The sequence below is a fragment of the Mobula birostris genome, chromosome 2 (assembly GCF_030028105.1).
Source record: "Mobula birostris isolate sMobBir1 chromosome 2, sMobBir1.hap1, whole genome shotgun sequence".
Classification (NCBI taxonomy): domain Eukaryota; kingdom Metazoa; phylum Chordata; class Chondrichthyes; order Myliobatiformes; family Myliobatidae; genus Mobula; species Mobula birostris.
The window spans coordinates 81,653,369-81,672,226 of NC_092371.1; the positions used below are offsets into that span (position 1 = coordinate 81,653,369).

Consider the following 18,858-nt stretch of genomic DNA (forward strand, 5'->3'; position numbering starts at 1 on the left):
TCTGGCTGATGCTTTAGCTGGGCAGTCTTTCATTGATTCTGTTATTATTCTATAGAGTATAATCATAAAAGATGAATCTCAGGGTTGTATATAGTGACATATATGTACTTTGATAATAAAATTTACTTTGAACTTTGAACTTCAGAGAGTGAACAATCTTTTCTATTTGAGGCCATTTTTGGAAGCATCACATGCACTTAATTCATGACTTGGCTGAAACTCTTTCTGGCAGGGGGAGGAAGATTTATTGCATCTAACCATTAACATGTCTAACTAAACCATTTTAATCATATATTTACATCAGCTTGTTTGAGCCAATCACTTGGTGTCATGCTTGAATGCCAATTGGAAGCCACTGTTTCCTTTAAATGCTAATTGACGGCCTGTACGAGGGGTCACACAGTGAACACTGCGCTCATTTAGTGAACTAACTGAGGGAAATGTTCCTGTAAGGAAGCAAAGGAGACGACGTGAGATTTGATATGATGCATTCTGTAGATGTCATTTGGTAAGATGTCTTTTTACTTAGTTTCTGGGGCTGCAGGAACGTATCGATGGTCTGAACAGCTGGACAAACAACTGGCAAATAGAATTTAATGAAAAAAATTGTAAAACATTTCTTTTTGTCAAGATATAGCAAAGCAAAAGACTAGAAAACAAATAGGAGGAAATAGATTTTTGGAGAAACAGAAACACCAATAGATAAAGGGATTAAGACTGGTTAGGTGGTTGAAAAGGGAGGTGGTTGAAAAGGGAATGTGATGTTGTTCTTTATTAGTTGAGACACAGAATCTAAGATTGGGGAAATTATGATAGAACTCTGTACAACGCTAGTCAAGAGATCTCAATTTAAGTTTCAATGGTGTGTTGACAAAAATTGGTAACATCACTGATTGTCAAGTGTAGCTGGTTAAATTCTGTGCTGTTGGAGATGGTCTTGGGTTATTTACCACTTAGTAGCCTGTTCCCTGTAAACAACATGAATTCTGCAGATGTTGGAAATTCAAGCAACACACATCAAAGTTGCTGGTGAACGCAGCAGGCCAGGCAGCATCTCTAGGAAGAGGTGCAGTCGACGTTTCAGGCCGAGACCCTTCGTCAGGACTAACTGAAGGAAGAGTGAGTAAGGGATTTGAAAGTTGGAGGGGGGCCCCTCGACTGCACCTCTTCCTAGAGATGCTGCCTGGCCTGCTGCGTTCACCAGCAACTTTGATGTGTGTAGCCTGTTCCCTGTATTGTGTACGACTGCCATCACTGTGAAGTTCATTATTGCTGAAGTATGTTTAGAGTTTATCTGACCACTACCTGTGGGATTGTTTTTTTGAAGACATTGAACAGGAAATTCGAATCAGTATATAATAAGGAAGAAATACTTCTGGAGTCACAACGCAGGAGCACGTGTTTGAGACTATAATAGATAAAGAGGACGCATTGAACTTTTTACATTTTATTTTGTTTGCTTGTTTATCTGTTTGTTTGTTTGTTTGTTTATTTATGTATTTATTTAGCAATACGACGTGGAATAGGCCCTTCTAGCCACACTTTTCCAACAACCCCCGATAACCCCAATTAACCCTAAACACGGAACAATTTACAATGTTCAGTTAGCCTACATCTTTAGACTGTGGAAGAACACCGGCAGACCAGGAGAACCCAAGCAATCCACAGGGACTTCTTAAAGATGGCACCAGAGTTAAACTCTGAAATGGCCTGAGCTCGAATAGCGTGACGCTAACCACTACGCATTCATGGAGCCCAATTTATTTAGAGACACAGCATAGTAACAGGCCTTTCCTGTCCAACGCACCCGTGCCGAACAATTACACCCATGTGACCCATTAACCTGCTCACCCGTAGATAGGAAACGGGAGCACCCGGAGGAAGCCCACGCGGTCCCGGGAAGAAAGTACAAACTCCTTACAGGCAGCAGCGGAACTGAACTCAGGACACTGCCACCAGAACAGTGCTATGCTGGCCACCACGTTGCAGTGCCATCCACAGAATTGCTGAGTTTTGAATTACCTTCTCATTCCCTTTTGGAATTAAAAGAGAATTCTAAAAAAGCACTTGCTGGCATTGGTTTAAGGTGAGAGGGTAAAGAATCCAAAAGGACCCGAGGGACAGGGTGTGTTCTGGATATGGAATGGCCTACCAGAAGAAGTAGATGTTCTAAGGACATTTAAAAGACCAACATACAAAATGCTGGAGGAACTTCGCAGGTTAGCCGGCATCTGTGGAAGAAAATGGATTGTTGACAATCACCAGGGACACACTAATCTGGCTATCATCAGGGAAGAGGTACAGGAGCCTGAAGGCACACACTCAAGGATTCAGGAATAGCATCTTCTCCTCTGTCATCTGAATTCTGAACAGACATTGAACCCATGAATAGAAGCTCAGCATTCTTTGTTTTCCTTTTTTTGCATTACATATCTAATTCTATATATATATATCTACTGGGGTGGCAGGTTGGAGATAAGTCTCTACCAAAGGAGGTGTAAGGCATTCATTCCCTCTGTTAGTCTGCAGGTCATATTTGGGCAAGATGTAGCACCTGCCTAGCCCTCCTCCCACCCCACCCCAACCAGGGTCACGTGAAGCTATGGGAGGAGGTGGTGGATGGTCGTATGAGCAACTGGTGCATATCACAAGTCCTGGTTGTGCGACCACTGATGCCAGGCAGACAATCTCTGAAGAGTATTGATAACGGTTGGTGTTGTGGTAGTTAGCCACTCCCACATGGGGAAGAGTTCACATATTGTACAAGCAGCGTTATCAATAAAGTTTAGTTGAATAGCCTGCATGCTGCCATGGAGACGTGTGCTCTCTATGCTCTCCCTCATAACGAACGCAACAGCTGGGATCACCTGTCTTATAAAGACACTGCCCAGAAGAAGAAGGCAATGGCAAACCACTTCTGTAGAAAAATCTGCCAGGAACAATCATGGTCTTGAGACCATGATCAACTGTCATTTCAGTTCAAGCACCTTCAGTTGGACTCACATTGACTTTCCAATTCCTTCTGTAGATGCTGCCCGACCTGCTGAGTTCCTCCAGCACTTTGTGAGTTTCTCCCGATTCCAGTAACTGCAGTCCTTATGTTAGCATTGAAAAAGCATTTGGACGGGTTCAGAGGGATATAGGGCAAACACAGGCGAATAAGACTTGGTGATATGGGCATCTTGGCTGGCATGGGAAGTTGGGCCAAACTGTACAGTATTATTCTATGACAGTAAATTGAATCTATTAGCTGGTCTGGATGAGAATGTGAGGGAAGTATAACAGAATTTAAGAGGCTCTGACACTACTCATTTACTTTGTCTCATATAATAATTTTACGTCTTTGCACAATATTACGTTGTGTTTGCCTTTGATGACTGTGCGGATTGTTTCAGTTATGAGACGTATCTGGAGACAGCAGAATGGTTGCTATCAAGGATCAGACGCCGACCAAAGGTTGCGATAATCTGCGGCTCTGGACTGGGAATGCTTGCTAAGACACTCAACGATCACGAGACCTTCAAGTACCATGATATTCCCAACTTCCCTAAAAGCACAGGTAGGGAACATTGGAGGCCCATTCACAGGTTTGCTAAAAGTATTCAAAAACATTTTCAAGATCTTGAGTTTATTTATTTATCTAGTTTATTCGTTTGTTTTTTTTGGTGCAATTTTTGTCTTCGCACAGTTTGTTGTCTTTTGCACACTGCTTGTTTGTCCATCTTGTTGTGTACAGTCCTTCATTAATTCTATTGTGCTTCTTTGTATATACTATGAATGCCCACAAGAAAATGAATCTTAGAATGGTATGCGGTGAAATATATGTACTTTAGCAATGAAACTACTTTGAACTTTGATTGTGCAAGTAAACACAGAATCTGTGGCAACAGAGCAAGTAATTAAAGAAGATTTAAAGATAATTTCAAAAGAGCTACCAATGAGAGGAGGCCATATTATTTTCACCATGATTCAATATTACATAGAAAATGCTTCCAAAAATGTTGATAGAGATATTTTAACTTTCAAAATGGAATGGATAATTCACTTTAAAAGGCCAGACAGTGGAAGACCAAGAGAAGAGAGATGAACAAAGAGCTAGCACTGATATGATGGGCCAAATGGTCTCTATATACTATAATTAATGATTCATTAGAAGATAGAACAGTACAATACAGGCCCTATGGCCCACAATGTTGTGCTGAACTAATTAAGCTAATGATGCCTAATTAAATTAATCCCTTCTGCCTGCAAATAATCCACATCGCCATCATCACCACCTTCCATTCTCTGCACATTGATGTGACCATCAAAGAGCCCCTCGAATGTTCCAAACATATCTGCCTCCACCACCACTCCTGGCAGCACATTCCAAGCCTCAACCACAATCTGTGTATTTAAAAAACAAGCTTGCTCTGCACGTCTCCTTTACCCCTCTCATGTTAATTGCCATGACCTCTAGTATTAAACATTTCAACTTTAGGAAAAGAAAGACTTATTATCTATTCTATCTGTGTCCTTCATAATTTTATAAATCTCTGTCAGATCTCCCCACCCCGCCAAATTCTACTGATTCAGAGAAAGTAACCCAGTTTCTCCAGCCTTTCCTTATAGCACATGCTCTTTAATCTACACAGTATCCAAGGACTAGATAGGGTGGATGTGGAGAGGATGTTTCCTTCAGTGGGGGTATCCAGAACTAGAGGGTACGGGCTCAAAACTGAGGGCCGATCCTTTAGAACAGAGGTAAGGAGATTTTTCTTTTAGCCAGTGAGTAGTGAATCTGTGGAATGCTCTGGCACAGACTACAGTGGAGGCCAAGTCCATGGGTATATTTAAGGCAGATGTTGTTCACATCCTGATCGGTCAGGGCATCAAAGGATATGGTGAGAAGACAGGTTTATGGGGTTGAGTGGGATCCAGGATCAGCCATGATGGAATGGTGGACTAGACTCGATGGGCTGAATGGCCTAATTCTGCTCCTAGGTCTTTTGGTCTTATGGTCTTAAGGATTAAATGCAATGTCCAGTGCAGCCCTAACCGGAGATTTATAAAGCTGCAACATAACTTCCCGATTCTTGAACTCAGTGCCTTAATTACTATAGGCAAGCATGCCGTATGCCTTCTTTACCGTCCTATCAGCTTGCATGGCCACATTCAGAGACCTATGACCCCAGGATCCCTCAGTACATCAGCATTGTTAAATTATTAACTGTGTACCTTAATTCCTAATTCCTGATTTTTTTTTTATTGAAATGTTTAACCCAGATTGATGAAAAACATTATTCCAGGTAAGTTAGCCAGGGAGAACTAATTACGGTACAATTTTGTACAGTTGTTGGAAGTTGACTGCTTTTCCAGGAATGACAGGGACCAATTTGTGTGGAGGATTCAAAGTCAAAGTCAAGTTTATCGCCATCTGCATGAGTACATGTCTGCACAGGGGCAATAAGAACCTTAACTGCAGCAGCAGCACGGATGCTCTGCATCATATAAGCAGGATTCATCAGAGAAGTATAAATGATACACTTTTTTTTACAAGGAACAACACAATTAGAAGTCTATTTTAATGCAAGATGTTCAAAATGGTCATAGTGTTGCTAAACTGTCGTGATTCAGTCCAGTGAATCCATGCACATTTTAAGTTGGGACACGAGTTGGGAAGTTACGGGCTTTACTTCTCCCCTTAGGTTAAAATCAAAGAGGGGTTAGGATTGCTAAAATGCTGGAAGAGCTTTAAAACAAGGGTGAACATTTTTAAATCAAGCTGACATTAACACTGGGATGATGGATAAAGGGGCCTCTGTGTGGGAAGGCAGCATAGCAGTTAGCATAATGCTTTATCTGTAAGGAGTTTGGGCGTTCTCCCATGAATGTGTGGGTTTCCTCTGGGTACTCTGGTTTCCTCCCACATTCCAAAGATGTACGGGTTAGGGTTAAAGGTTGTGGACATGCTATGTTGGCGGCTGAAACACGGCAACACTTGCGTCGTGTCCCCAGCACATCCTCATATTGTGTTGTTTGATGACATAAATGATGCATTTCGCTGTACTTTTGGATGTTCAATGTACATGTGACAGATACGTAAAGCTAATCTTTAACTTTTTACAAGTAAGGGCAAGGGAGAATCAGTTTTAGATGAGCTCAAGTTTACAAAGAACAAAGATTAATGAGTAAATTGGTTTATTATTGTCACATGCACCAAGGTACAGTGAAACACTTGTCTCACATGCTGTCCATACAGATTATTTTATTACAACGGTGCATTGAGGTAGTAAAGAGAAAACAATAACAGAATGCAAAATGAAGTATTACATTCACAGAGAAAGTGTAGTACAGGCAGATAATGAGGAGCAAGGTCAAAATGAGGTAGATTATGAAGTCAAGAGTTCATCGTGTCATAGGACAGAACTCTTCAGCATTGGAAATTGTCATGACTACTGATGATTGATCTTTGTTCGTTCAGTGAAAGGACATGCGAGCCAACTTGTATTCGGAGAGCTGAAGGGGAAGACTTGTGTCTGCATGCAAGGGCGTTTCCATATGTATGAAGGATACTCACTCACAAAGGTAAAGGCAACATCCCATTCCTGTCGCGGGACAATGTGCACCTTGCAATAGATAATGATAAACACCAGCACATCAGTTTAAGTGGCCACCACTGCAGTAGGATGCAAATCTGGTATGTCTGGTATGGAGGAGCTACTACAAAGGACCGAAAGAAGCTGCAGAAGGTTGTAAATCTAGTCAGCTCCATCTTGGGTACTAGCCTACAAAGTACACAGGACATCTTCAGGGAATGGTGTCTCAGAAAGGCAGCGTGCATTATCAAGGACCTCCAGCACGCAGGGCATGCCCTTTTCTCACTGTTACCATCAGGTAGGAGGTACAGAAGCCTGAAGGCACACACTCAGCAATTCAGGAACAGCTCCTTCCTCTCTGCCATCTGATTCCTAAATGGACATTGAATCCTTGGACACCCCCTCACTTTTTTAATATATATTATTGCTATTTTTTGCACATTTTTAAAAATCAATTCACTATACATATACTGTAATTGATTTACTTGTTTATTTTTTTTTAAATTTTTTTTTCTTGGCGCATGGCCAGGTGGTTAAGGTGTTGGTCCAGTGATCTGAAGGTCGCTAGTTCAAGCCTCAGCTGAGGCGGCATGTTGCGTCCTTGAGCAAGGCACTTAACCACACATTGCTCTGCAATGACACCGGTGCTAAGCTGTATCGGCCCTAGTGCCCTTCCCTTGGACAACATCGATGGTGTGGAGAGGGGAGACTTGCAGCATGGGCAACTGCCGGTCTTCCATACAACCTTGCCCAGGCCTGCGCCCTGGAAACCTTCCAAGTCACAAATCCATGGTCTCACGAGACTAACAGATGCCTATTAATTTTTTTCTCTTCTAGATTATATATTGCACTGAACTGCTGCTGCTAAGTTAACAAATTTCACATCACATACTGGTGATAATAAACCTGATTCTGTTTCTGATGGTGGGTCCATGGACTGTGCTGCTAGGGGTGGTGGTCGAGGCAGATACATTAGGGACATCTAAGAGTCTCACATGGATGACAGAAAAATGGAGGCCTATGTGTGAGGGAAGGGTTAGACTTATTTTAGAGCAGGTTAAAAGGTCAGCACAACATCACAGGCTGAAGGACCTGTACTGTGCTGTACTATGTTCTATGTTAGAAAACAGATAAGGAGGAATCTCCTTAGACAGAGGCTGATGAATTTATTACCACAGATAGCAGTGGAGGCCAAGTCACAGAGTATATTTAAAACAGTGGTTGATAAGGTCTTGATTAGTCAGGGGGTCCAACGTTACGAGGAGAAGGCAGAAGAATGGGGTTGAGAGGGATAATAAATCAGCCATGATGGAATGGGGCAGCAGACTTGATGGGCCAAATAGCCTAATTCTATTCCTATGTCTATGTTCCACATTCTAAGTTCTAAAGGAAATCTTGCATGCCGTTGGTAGTTGTTGCTATATTTCACAATACAGAATGTAATCAGATATCTCAAAGGATTTTAAAATGGATGAAATACGTTTGGAAGTTGGGAATTTCTCTGGCCTGTGCCTCTTGCTGATAGCAAGATCTTACAAACAGCAACATGATTGTGATTGGATGCTATGCTAACAAGATACATTAGTTTGGTATGACAACTGCTCTGCCCAAGACTGCAGAGAGTGCTGAACACAGCTCTGCTCTACACGCAAACCAACGTCCCCTCCACCAACTCTGTCTATACTTCTTGCTGCCCTTTCTGAAAGATGATAAAGATAGAAAACATAGAAAATATAAACAAAGATATAAACAAAGCTGAGTTTTATTTGTCATATGTACATCAAAACATCGAAACATACAGTGAAGTGCATCAAATCAAATCAGCAAGGACTGTGCTGAGGGCAACCTGCATGAGTCACCATGCTTGTGGCACCAACATAGCAAGCTTACACCTTGGACAGATGGCATGGTGGTGTAGTTGTTAGCACAACGCTTTACAGTACAGGCAACCCGGGTTCAATTCCTGCTGGCCTGTAAGGAGATTGTACGTTCTCCCCGTGACCGCATGGGTTTCCTCCGGGTGCTCCAGTTTCCTCCCACAATCCGAAGACGTACCAGCTGGTAGGTCATTGTAAATTGCCCTGTGATTGGGCTAGGAAGGCTCTATTCCATGCTGTATCTCAGTCAATCAATCAATCAATCAATAACCCTACCTTTATGTCTTTAGAATATGGGAGGAAACCGGAGCACCCAGAGGAAACCCACGCAGTCACGGGGAGAACGTACAAACTCCTTACAGACAGTGGCAAGAATTGAACCCCAATCTTACAGCTGGCACCGTAAAGCATTACGCTAACCACTTCGCCATTGTGCCACCCTCTAGAATAGTATTAATGTGGAGCAAACAAACAAAATGCTGGAGGAGCTCAGCAGATCAGGCAGCATCTGTGGAGGCAAAGGGATAGAAGACGTTTTGGGTGGAGACCCTGCATCAGGACTCGACCCAAAACATCTATAAGACCAGGTGTTCCCCAACCGTTTTTTTACACCATGGACCCCTACCATTAACTGAGGGGGTCTAGGCTGGGAACCCCTGCCTTGACGTGGGAGCAGAATTAGGCCATTTAGCCCATTAAGTCTGCTCCACCGTTCCATCATGGCTGATATATCATCCCTCTGAACCCTATTCTCCTGCCTTCTCTCTATAAACCTTTGACGCCCTTACAACACCCCTAATATTACCATTGCTTTGCCTCCACCGATGCTGCTCGACCTGCTGAATTCCCCCAGGAGTTATTTTTGTTCCCAGTCTCAGCCTCTGCAGTCTCGTGCTCTACCATTAATGTGTACTTTTGCTCCTGTTTTCCCCAAGGTGACTTTCCCAGTGCGTGTGTTCCAACTACTGGGTGTGGAAGTTCTGATTGTGACCAATGCCGCTGGATCGCTAGCAGATGACTACAGCACCGGAGACCTCATGATCATCAAGGATCACATTAATATGCCAGGCCTGGCAGGGCAACATCCTCTCCGAGGCCCCAACGATGAGCGGTACATAAACCACTCCCCCCTCCCCAATCAAAGCCTTTACATTGGCCCTTCCTCCCTTTCAACTTTCCAATGAAATCAATACCAAGAAATTGTAAAAGTATTGTCAAGTTTTATCCCAATCTAAAAAACCACGTGAAATACTCAGTCAGTAAGGCAGCATATGTGGAGAGAGAAACAGAACATAGAGTAGTACAGCAAAGTACAGGCCCTTTGGCCCACAATATTGTGCCAACCTTTCAGCTTACTCCAACATCAATCTAACCCTTCCCTCCCACATAACCCTCCATTTTTCTATCATCCATGTGCCTATCTAAGAGTCTCTTAAATGTTATTAATGTCTCTGCCTCTGTCACCACCCCGGCAGTGTGTTCCACACACTACCAGGCTCTGTGTAGAAAACATACCTGACATCCCTGCTATACTTTCCTCCAATCACATTAAAAGTATACCATTGCTACCCTGGGAGAAGGCCCTGACTTCATCTATCTTGTAGACATCTATCAAACCACCTCGCATCCTCCTGTTACTCAGAAGAGAAAAACCAGTCACTCCTCAACTCTCTGTTGGACTATCATAACACACAAAAACACCTCTTTGTCCAAGCATTCAAGTTCAAATACATAGAGGCCCTCTGTTGATTAAGACTGACCATGGATGTTTCATCCCAGCTGTCTATGGACAGTACAATGTGGAGAGCAAGCTGTTGCCCATGTTGCAGAGTCCAACACTCCCCACAGCTGATGAATCCAAAGGAATGGCAGAGACCGATATAGTTTGGCATCAGTGGCATTGCAGGAGTTGCCAGTCAACGCTGAACTCAATGCAGGACTGCCTTAGAACTCCAGCTCTGGATTTTTCCCTTGGGGTTTACTCCCGAAGCCTTCTCCATGAGTGGGTGTAGCTGCAAGGCAGCGGACGTTTGAGACCAGAGTTTTCCTTCTCCTAGATGAGCTGCCAAACATGGCTGACGAGCCCCAACTGTACAAAGCGACTGGTTTTAAGGTGCTAGTAACCCGTCTTTGCCCCTTCTCCTGTCAGTGGAAATGGTTCCACTGGGCTTCGTAGCTAAACCACACTTGAAGGCCAGGAGCTGGACTTGGTTGTCAGAGGCTATTTGAGATGCACAACATTGGGAGTTTTTAATAGGTAGTGGGAGCTTGTCCCCATTACCACCCTCTCCACCACTATGACAACCTAGTTCATATTCAAGTTCGAGTTTATTGTCATCTGACTGTACGTATATACAACCAAACAAAATAGTGTTCCTTAGGACCACAGTGCACCCACAAAACATATCGCACACAGCACATACAATAAGATATTACCATAAATAAATTAATAAAATTTAATTCAAAATGCATGTAGTAATGCACAGAACACGTAAACAGTGCTCAGCTCACTGTCCTAGTGATGAGACCTCGGTAGCGGCAAGGCAATCATTAGTTTCACAGCCTGGGGGAAGAAGCTGTTACCCAGTCTGGCAGTCTTAGTCCTGATGTGCCTGTACTACCTCTCTGACAGTAGTGGATCAAAGAGGTTGTGGGGTGGGTGGTAAGGATCCTCAACAATGCCTCAGGCCCTCTGTCTATAATAATCCCGGTAAATGTCACAAATAGGGGGTAGGGATCTTCTCAGTGGTTTTTACTGTCCTCTGTAGCGGCTTGAGGTCCAACGCCTTGCAGCTTTCGTACCACACAATGATGCAGCCAGACAGGACATTCTCAATGACACTCCTGTAGATCATTGTCAGAATGGAAGCAGGGAGCCTTGCACTCCTCAGTCTCCTCAGAAAGTGGAGATTTTGTTGTGTCTTCTTGACAGATGAGGAGGTGTTGTGCGTCCAGGTTAGATCATCTGTTATGTGTACACCAAGGAACTTTGTGCTCTTCACTCTCTGCACGGCAGAGCCATTCAAGCTCTAAAGCCCCAAATATGGTCACCTGTCATGAAATATGTTGTTTTGTGGCAGCAGTCCCATGTAATACATAAAAATTACCGCAAATTACAGTAAAAAAAAAGCAATAAATAAATAAAACCAAACAACATAGTGGCTGAGGGAAAGGAGCTATTCCTAATCTGTTGAGTGTCCGACCTCCGGCTCCTCTGGTAGCAATGAGAAGAGAGCATGTCCAGGATGGTGAGGGTCTTTAATGATGGACGCTGCCTTCCTGAGGCAGCATCTTTTGACAATGTCCATGATGGTGGGGAGGGGTGTGCTGTGATGGAGATGGATGAGTATAGAAAGCTCTGTAGCTTTCTTCGATCCTGTGCATTGGAGCCTCTTGCTACACGGTGATATAACCAGTCAGAATGCGCTCTGCAGTACATCATAAAAATTTGCAAGAGTCTTTAGTGAGATACCAAATCACCTCAGCCTCCCAATGAAACATAGCCACCGCTCTCTGCAGTACATCTGCAGAAATTTACTAGTCTTTGTTGACACCAAATCACCTCAAACTCCTAATGAAACATAGCCACTGACATGCCTTTTTGGTGATGTCATCAATACCTTGGGCCCAGGATAGAACTTCCTAGGTCTTGGTGCCCAGGAACTTTTAGCTGCTCACCATTTCACTGTTGACCCCTTGATGGGACTGGTGTGTATGTTCTCCAGATCTCCTCTTCCTGAAGTCCACAATCATACAGATCAAAGTATTACACCGTGCATTGAGGTCGTACAAGGTAACCCAATAACATATCTGCACAGAATACCATTTCATCTAATGATCATCTTCGCACAGAAGAGAAGAGAAGAAAAAACTGATGAAATAACCAAAGTAATCTTGCCTGTAGGTTTGGATGCCGTTTCCTCTCCATGTCCAACGCATATGACAGAGCTCTGGGCAAGCTGGCCCTGGACATAAGCACTGAGCTGAACTGCAGCAACATTATGCATGAAGGTGTTTACTGCATGGCTGGAGGCCCCAGCTTCGAGACAACTGCTGAGGCACACCTTCTTCACAGGCTCGGAGCTGATGCTGTGGGTACGACCTTTCAGACAAATCTCTATGCATTTCAACATTAGCAGGGTACAGTGTAGAACAAAGACTTGCATTGACATAACACTGTCCATCCTATCCACACAATTTTGAGTACAGAGAAAGTGGGTGTTTTTAATGAGGGGACCCATCCTGCACCACAAATCTCCAGAATATATGCTAAAGAGAAATGGGACCTGGGATGGAAGGAGTGCTGACTTAGCACGTGCACTTGGGTATAAACAGCTCGAACACCATTTTATACTGGAGTTTGGCCAAGCTCACTATCTTTTGCAGAATATGCCATTGAACTGAATTGTTAAGTTCAGCCTCAGTTTTATAAGTGAACTGAGATTACCAGTTCTCACATCCAACTGGACAGTGAGATCAGAGAATCTTGAACTTCAGTCACCTACCCACAGGAGAGGTATCTATAAGATTGAAAGAGTACAGAGAAACTTTACAAGGATGTTGCTGGGATTTGAGCACCTCAGTCATTGGGAAAGTTTGAAAAGGACGGACCTTATTCCCCCGAGCCCAGGAGAGTGAGGTGAGATTTGATAGAAGTATACAAATTATGAGCAGTATAGATAGGGTAAATGTACGCAAACTTTTTTCACTGAGGTTGGGTGAGACTAGACCTAGAAGTCATAGGTTAAGCATTAAAGGTGAAATATTTAAGGGAAACCCGAGGGGGAACTTCTTCATTCACAGGGCGTCGAGAGTGTGGAATGAACTTCCAGTAAAAGTGCTGGATACGGGTTTGATTTCAACACTTCAGGGAAGTTTGGATAAGCACCTGGATGGGAGGGGTCTGAAGGGTTATGATCCAGGTGACAGTCGATGGGACTAGGCAGAATCATTCCTGCTCGCCACATCATAGGAGGAATGTGAGTCCTTTGGAGGGGGTACAGGGAAGTTTCTACGGGTTGGAGGGCATGTCTTATGAAGAAAGGTTGAGCAAGTTAGAGCTTTTCTCTTTGAAGTGAAGAAGCATGAGAGGTGACTTGACGGGGATGTATGGGGTAATGAGAGGCATTAATGGAGTGGATGGCCAGCACCTTTTTCCCAGGGTGTAAATTGCTAATATTGGAGAGCATAATTTTAAGTGATTGGAGGAAAACATGAAGGGGTATGTCAGAGATAGGCTGTTTTATACAGAGAGTGGTGAATGTGTGGAACGTGCTTCCTGTGGTGGTGGTAGAGATAGGGACATTTGGGACACTCTTAGGTGCATGGATAAAAGATAATTGAAGGGCTATGCAGAAGAGAAGTGGTAGATTGTTTGAAAGGTCAGCTCAGCATCATGGGCTAAAGAGCCTGACACACACAAAATGCTGGAGAAGCTCAGCAGGCCAGGCAGCATCTATGGAAAAGGGTGCAGTTGACGTTATGGGTGTGTGTTGCTCGGATTTCAAGAATCTGCAGATTTCCTCTTGTTTCTGGCCAAAGAGCCTGTACTATTAGACATTATTTGTTCTCACCTGCATTTCCAAGTAGCTGTTTGCATGTGACAGTGACCACACCCTCTACACTGCATTGACAGGCGGCCTAACCAGGTGAGGGTAGCCAGTGGGCTTCATACCCTGGTGAGATAGGGACATGCCTGTCCCAGCTTGTGAAGTCAGCTCTGGCAGACTGGGCGGATGAGATCTACAGTGAGATTCAATGGCTATGAAGGTGGTACTGCGACGCTCCGTGGAGAGCGAAGGGCACGACAAGGCACAGAGGACGTCATGGTCATCATCCCCTGCAACCAGGGAAGACCCCAGTTTGTGACAGTTGTTCGTACCACTGGACCTGGACTTCTGAGTCGAGAGAGTGGAACTGCAAAGGCTTTTCCACTTTAAAAATTCTCCCGCACAGATTTCCTGTTAGCGTCAGACAGGACAGCCACCAATGCCAGAGCATACATTCAGAAACAAGAACCGCCATAGTGGGACTGCTGTTGAGATGAAGGGTTAAGTGAAAACTCAGTCCATCTCTAGTGGTTCTTGATTCTGATGTCAAAATTCCATGGCAGAAGTATGTTTGTGAAAACTTTGACTTACGTACTGTTCATACAGATTAGATCACTCCACAGTGCCTTGAGGTGGAACAGAGTAAAACAATAACAATGCAGAATAAAGTGTAACAGCTGCAGAGGAAGCACAGAGCAGCTAAACAAAAAGGTGCAAGATCATAGCAAGGGGTTTCCTACACTGTAACAATCCCAATGTTTCAATACTAATTGTTTGGCTGTAAAGCATATTCAGATACAATCTGCAAAAGAAGATATATTGTTACGGTTGTCTGTCGTGCCTGATGATGTGCGAGATAATTTTTAAAGTGGAAAAACCATTGCACTGGGGCAGTTTCACTCTCTCGATCTCAGGAGTCTGGGCCCAGTGGTACGAGCAAGCATCACAAACTGGAGCCTTCCCTGGTTGCAGTGGATGACCATGACGTCTTCTGTGGCTTGTCATGCCCTTCGCTCTCCATGCAGTACCGCCTTCCTGGCCGTCATCCAGTCCCTCAGGTCTGACTTCGTGCACGGAGACAGGCATGTCTCTCTCTCACCGGGCTATAAGGCCTCCAGTGACCCTCACCTTGTTTAGCCAGCCTGTTGAAGTGTTTTACTGGGGTGTGGTCACTGTCGTATGCAAACAGCTACTTGGAGCCACAAGTGAGAGCTGAGTGTCTGGTGGGGACCAAAGGTGAGTGAGCTGCCCCAGAATGGACAGGACATGCCCCTTCACCAGAGGTGCTACCCCTCCCTCGACACTCCATGATTTACTACATAAATGGAAAAACAGCAGCAAAAGCTGACAATTCTCAGCAGGTTAGGCAATATTTGAGGATAGAACAGCAGACATAGCTTAAAGTCAGAACATAGAACAGTTCAGCGCAAAACAGGCCCTTTGGTCCTCAATGTTGTGCCAGCCCTTTAACCTACTTGAAGGTCAACCTAACCCTCCCCTCCTCCAGAGCTCTCCATTTTCCTATCATCCATGTGCCTGTCTAAAGTTTCTGAAATGCCCCTAGAGTATCAGCCTCTCCCACCACCCCGACAGGGTGTTCTCCTCACCCACCACTCTCTGTGTGAAAAAAACAACTATCTCCAATGTTCCCTCTATTTTTTTTTACTGCTGCGCAGCCTAACCATTGCTCTGAGCAGGAAAGTTTACACAGCCTGAATACTGCGTAGTACAGGAAATGTTTTGTTATGTAATATATGTACTATGAATATTTAGAACAAAAATTGAAAATTTACATACTTTTGATTTTATTTATTAATTGAAGAGTATAATGAAACAGTCCAACAAAGAAAATCTTTCATATTTCATAAGCTTTTTTTCCAGCTGCATCCAATTTCTGCGGTGCAGCAACAAAGGCTATGTGTATGGGAGCATTTCAGTTACTGTACAGTCATGCACCCCAAAGGGAACAGGGCCTACCTTTGACATCCCCCCATATACTTTCCTCCAATCACCTTAAAACTATGCATTCTCATATTAGCAATTTATGCTCTGGAGAAAAAATGTCTCTGGCTGTCCACTCCATCTATTCCTCTTATCATCTTGTACATCTAAACCAGCACTGTGGTTAGTAGGTTATCTGGTCATTGTAAATTGTCCCGCGATTAGACTGAGATTAAATCGGGGGTTGCTGGAAGACTGTACACCTAAATAAATTAATTAGTTCATAGAAATGTACCTGTTCTCATCCAAGGGTCTCTCTAACCTTCTGTAAGTCACAATGTGTTCTTGCACCTCACAGGAATGAGCACCGTTCCCGAGGTCACTGTGGCGAGACACTGTGGCCTGCGAGTGTTCGGACTCTCTCTGATCACCAACACCATTACAAGGGAGTATAACAACGTTGAAGTGGTGGACCATGATGATGTCCTGAGTATCGGCAAAATGAGGACAGGCGTGGTGCAGAGCCTGATAACGGAGCTGGTGGGTCGCCTGGAGCTGACATCCACTAGAACGCAGGGCATACAAGACAGAACGTAGAACATTACAGCACAGTACAGGCCCTTTGGCCCACCTTTTAACCCACCAACCCTTCCCTTCTACATGTAGGGGGTTTCAATTTTTATGTTACTGCGGAGGCTAATTAAAATGGCGTCTTTGTTATGTTAATCTGGGGAATGCGGCTTTGTTGTCTTAAACACTGAGAAAGTTTGCGCTAGCAGCTTATTGTGGTTTAGAGGGTGATAAGAGGGTGCTATTAACCAATTGGGATAGTTGTTATGGTTTTGGTGTATTTGAAGATACTGTTTGCGAGGGGGTTTTGGGGGCAGAAGGTGGGAGAGCGAGACAGAGGATGGACGAGGTGCTGTGAGTCCGCTAACGGGGTCGGACCCCGAGCGGGGCGTTCAGCGAGGAGACTGAGACGGACTCGTGTGGAGCGTCTGGTCGACCACCATTGTTGGTCCCAGGTGGCCGGTCGAGGTGGTCCGAGGGGTGTCGCAGGGTGAAGAAGAAGGTCCTTGAGCTCCAACGGGTTTTTGTGCACGAAGAGATTGGACTTTGATAAGTGTGGCGCCTTTTATTTTCCTTTTATATTTTATTCTCTTTTAATTATATAGTTCTAGTAATATCTATAAACTGTAAATCATTTAATTGTATCTGGTGTATTGTCTGTTATTTGGGCGGGGTGGGGTACCTCACACAGCATCCACACAAACTAATTACCAGTTTGGCGGGGCCGAGGCTGTTTCCCTGGACGACAGCGAGCCGAGCGACCCTGAGGCTGGCCAGGGGGGCTACACACATAATACTCCATTTTCTATCATCCATGTGCCTATCAAAGAGTTTCTTAGATACCCCTAATGTATCTGCCTCTACCACCACCCCCGGGAGGGTGTTCCGCACACCCACCACTCTCTCACACTATACTTTGCCCCAATCATCTTAAAATCATGCTTCCTGGTATTAGCCATTTCCACCCCGGAAAAAAGTCCACTCAATCTGTGTCTTTTGTACACATCTATCAGATCACCTCTCATCCTCCTTCGCTCGAAAGGAGCTCGCTCAACCTATCCTCATTAGACATCCTGGGAAAGCAGATACAGTAACACTCCTACAGTTCAGAATCGGACCATTGAGAAACCCCGATCCTTCAATGGCTAGCTTATCAAATAAAGACGGAGGTTAACTTTAACTGTCACATGTATATCAAAGCATACAGTGAAATGCAGCCTCTGGGTTAAAGATCAACACAACGCGAATCTGCCACCTCACTGCCGGCTCCCCATGCTTCCTTCAAACAGTGCTCCGTTTCCTATGCTCCCTTTAACCTTTCACCAGGAAATTACCGTGTGATACAATGTAGTCTTGATAAAAGGTTCATGAAAACTTGTTAGCAGATACTTCTCTTTATCTGCAACGTCGCAGTCTGGCACTAAAAGTCCCAAGTGTGCTGAATTATCGGAATTTTACTGTACACTGTAGTTTTTGCAACAAAATATATTTACTTGTAACTGAAACAAAAATGTTACTGTTGCATTTTGGCAGCTGTCTGCGCAGCTCCTTAAAACTACAAATAAATCTACTACAAACCAATTATTTGTTCACCTGTTAATTTGACAGAATCAGGTTTAATTTTCATTGCCACACATGGCTGTGGAGTCCACGCCTTTATGTTTGTTTGTTTGTTTTTCTAACTACCTATCTATTTATTTACTGAGATACAGCATGCAATAGAACCTTCCAGCCCTATGAGCCACGGTGCACAGCAACCCACCAATTTAACGCTCAACAAATCACAGGACAATTCACAATGACCAATCAACCTACCAACCAGTATGTCTTTGGACTGTAGGAGGAAACTGGAGCACCAGAAGGAAACCTATGGGGAGAACATACAAATTCCATAAGAACATAAGATATAGGCAGAATTAGGCCATTTGGTCTTTCAAGTCCACTCCACCATTTCATCATGGTTGATCCAATATTCCGCTCAGCCCAATCTCCTTTCTTCTACCCGTATTCCTTCATAACCAATCAAGAATCTATCAACCTCTGCCTTAAGTATACATAAAGACACACAAAATGCTGGTGGAACACAGCAGGCCAGGCAGTATCTATAGGAAGAGGTACAGTCGACGTTCCCAATCATTTCAGATCTCCCCCTTCCCCTCCCTCTCTAAAATTTCTTACTATCTCTTCTTTCAGTTAGTCCTGACGAAGGGTGTTGGCCCGAAACATCGACTGTACCACTTCCTATAGATGCTGCCTGACCTGCTGCGTTCCACCAGCATTTTGTGTGTATTGCTTGAATTTACAGCATCTGCAGATTACCTCGTGTTTGCATTTTTAAATATA

General features: G+C 44.0%; 1 protein-coding gene across 1 annotated transcript; it reads left to right on the plus strand.

Annotated features, from left to right (window-relative positions):
- The first annotated feature begins 407 nt into the window (after window positions 1–407).
- On the plus strand, window positions 408–17,934 carry pnp4a (purine nucleoside phosphorylase 4a). The gene is made up of 6 exons (XM_072277372.1): window positions 408–508; window positions 3,396–3,559; window positions 6,464–6,567; window positions 9,391–9,566; window positions 12,360–12,550; window positions 16,304–17,934. The coding sequence occupies exons 1-6, from the start codon at window positions 483–485 to the stop codon at window positions 16,540–16,542; spliced, it is 900 nt and encodes a 299-aa protein (XP_072133473.1). The 5' UTR covers window positions 408–482; the 3' UTR covers window positions 16,543–17,934.
- The last annotated feature ends 924 nt before the right edge of the window (window positions 17,935–18,858 follow it).

What these genes read in the sequence shown, in the direction of transcription:
- pnp4a (XM_072277372.1), top strand. Translation starts at nt 483, where the DNA reads ATGATGCATTCTGTAGATGTCATTTG. An exon ending in CATTCTGTAGATGTCATTTG is followed by an intron (nt 509 to 3,395) that starts GTAAGATGTCTT and finishes GGATTGTTTCAG; the next exon opens with TTATGAGACGTATCTGGAGA. An exon ending in CAACTTCCCTAAAAGCACAG is followed by an intron (nt 3,560 to 6,463) that starts GTAGGGAACATT and finishes TTGTTCGTTCAG; the next exon opens with TGAAAGGACATGCGAGCCAA.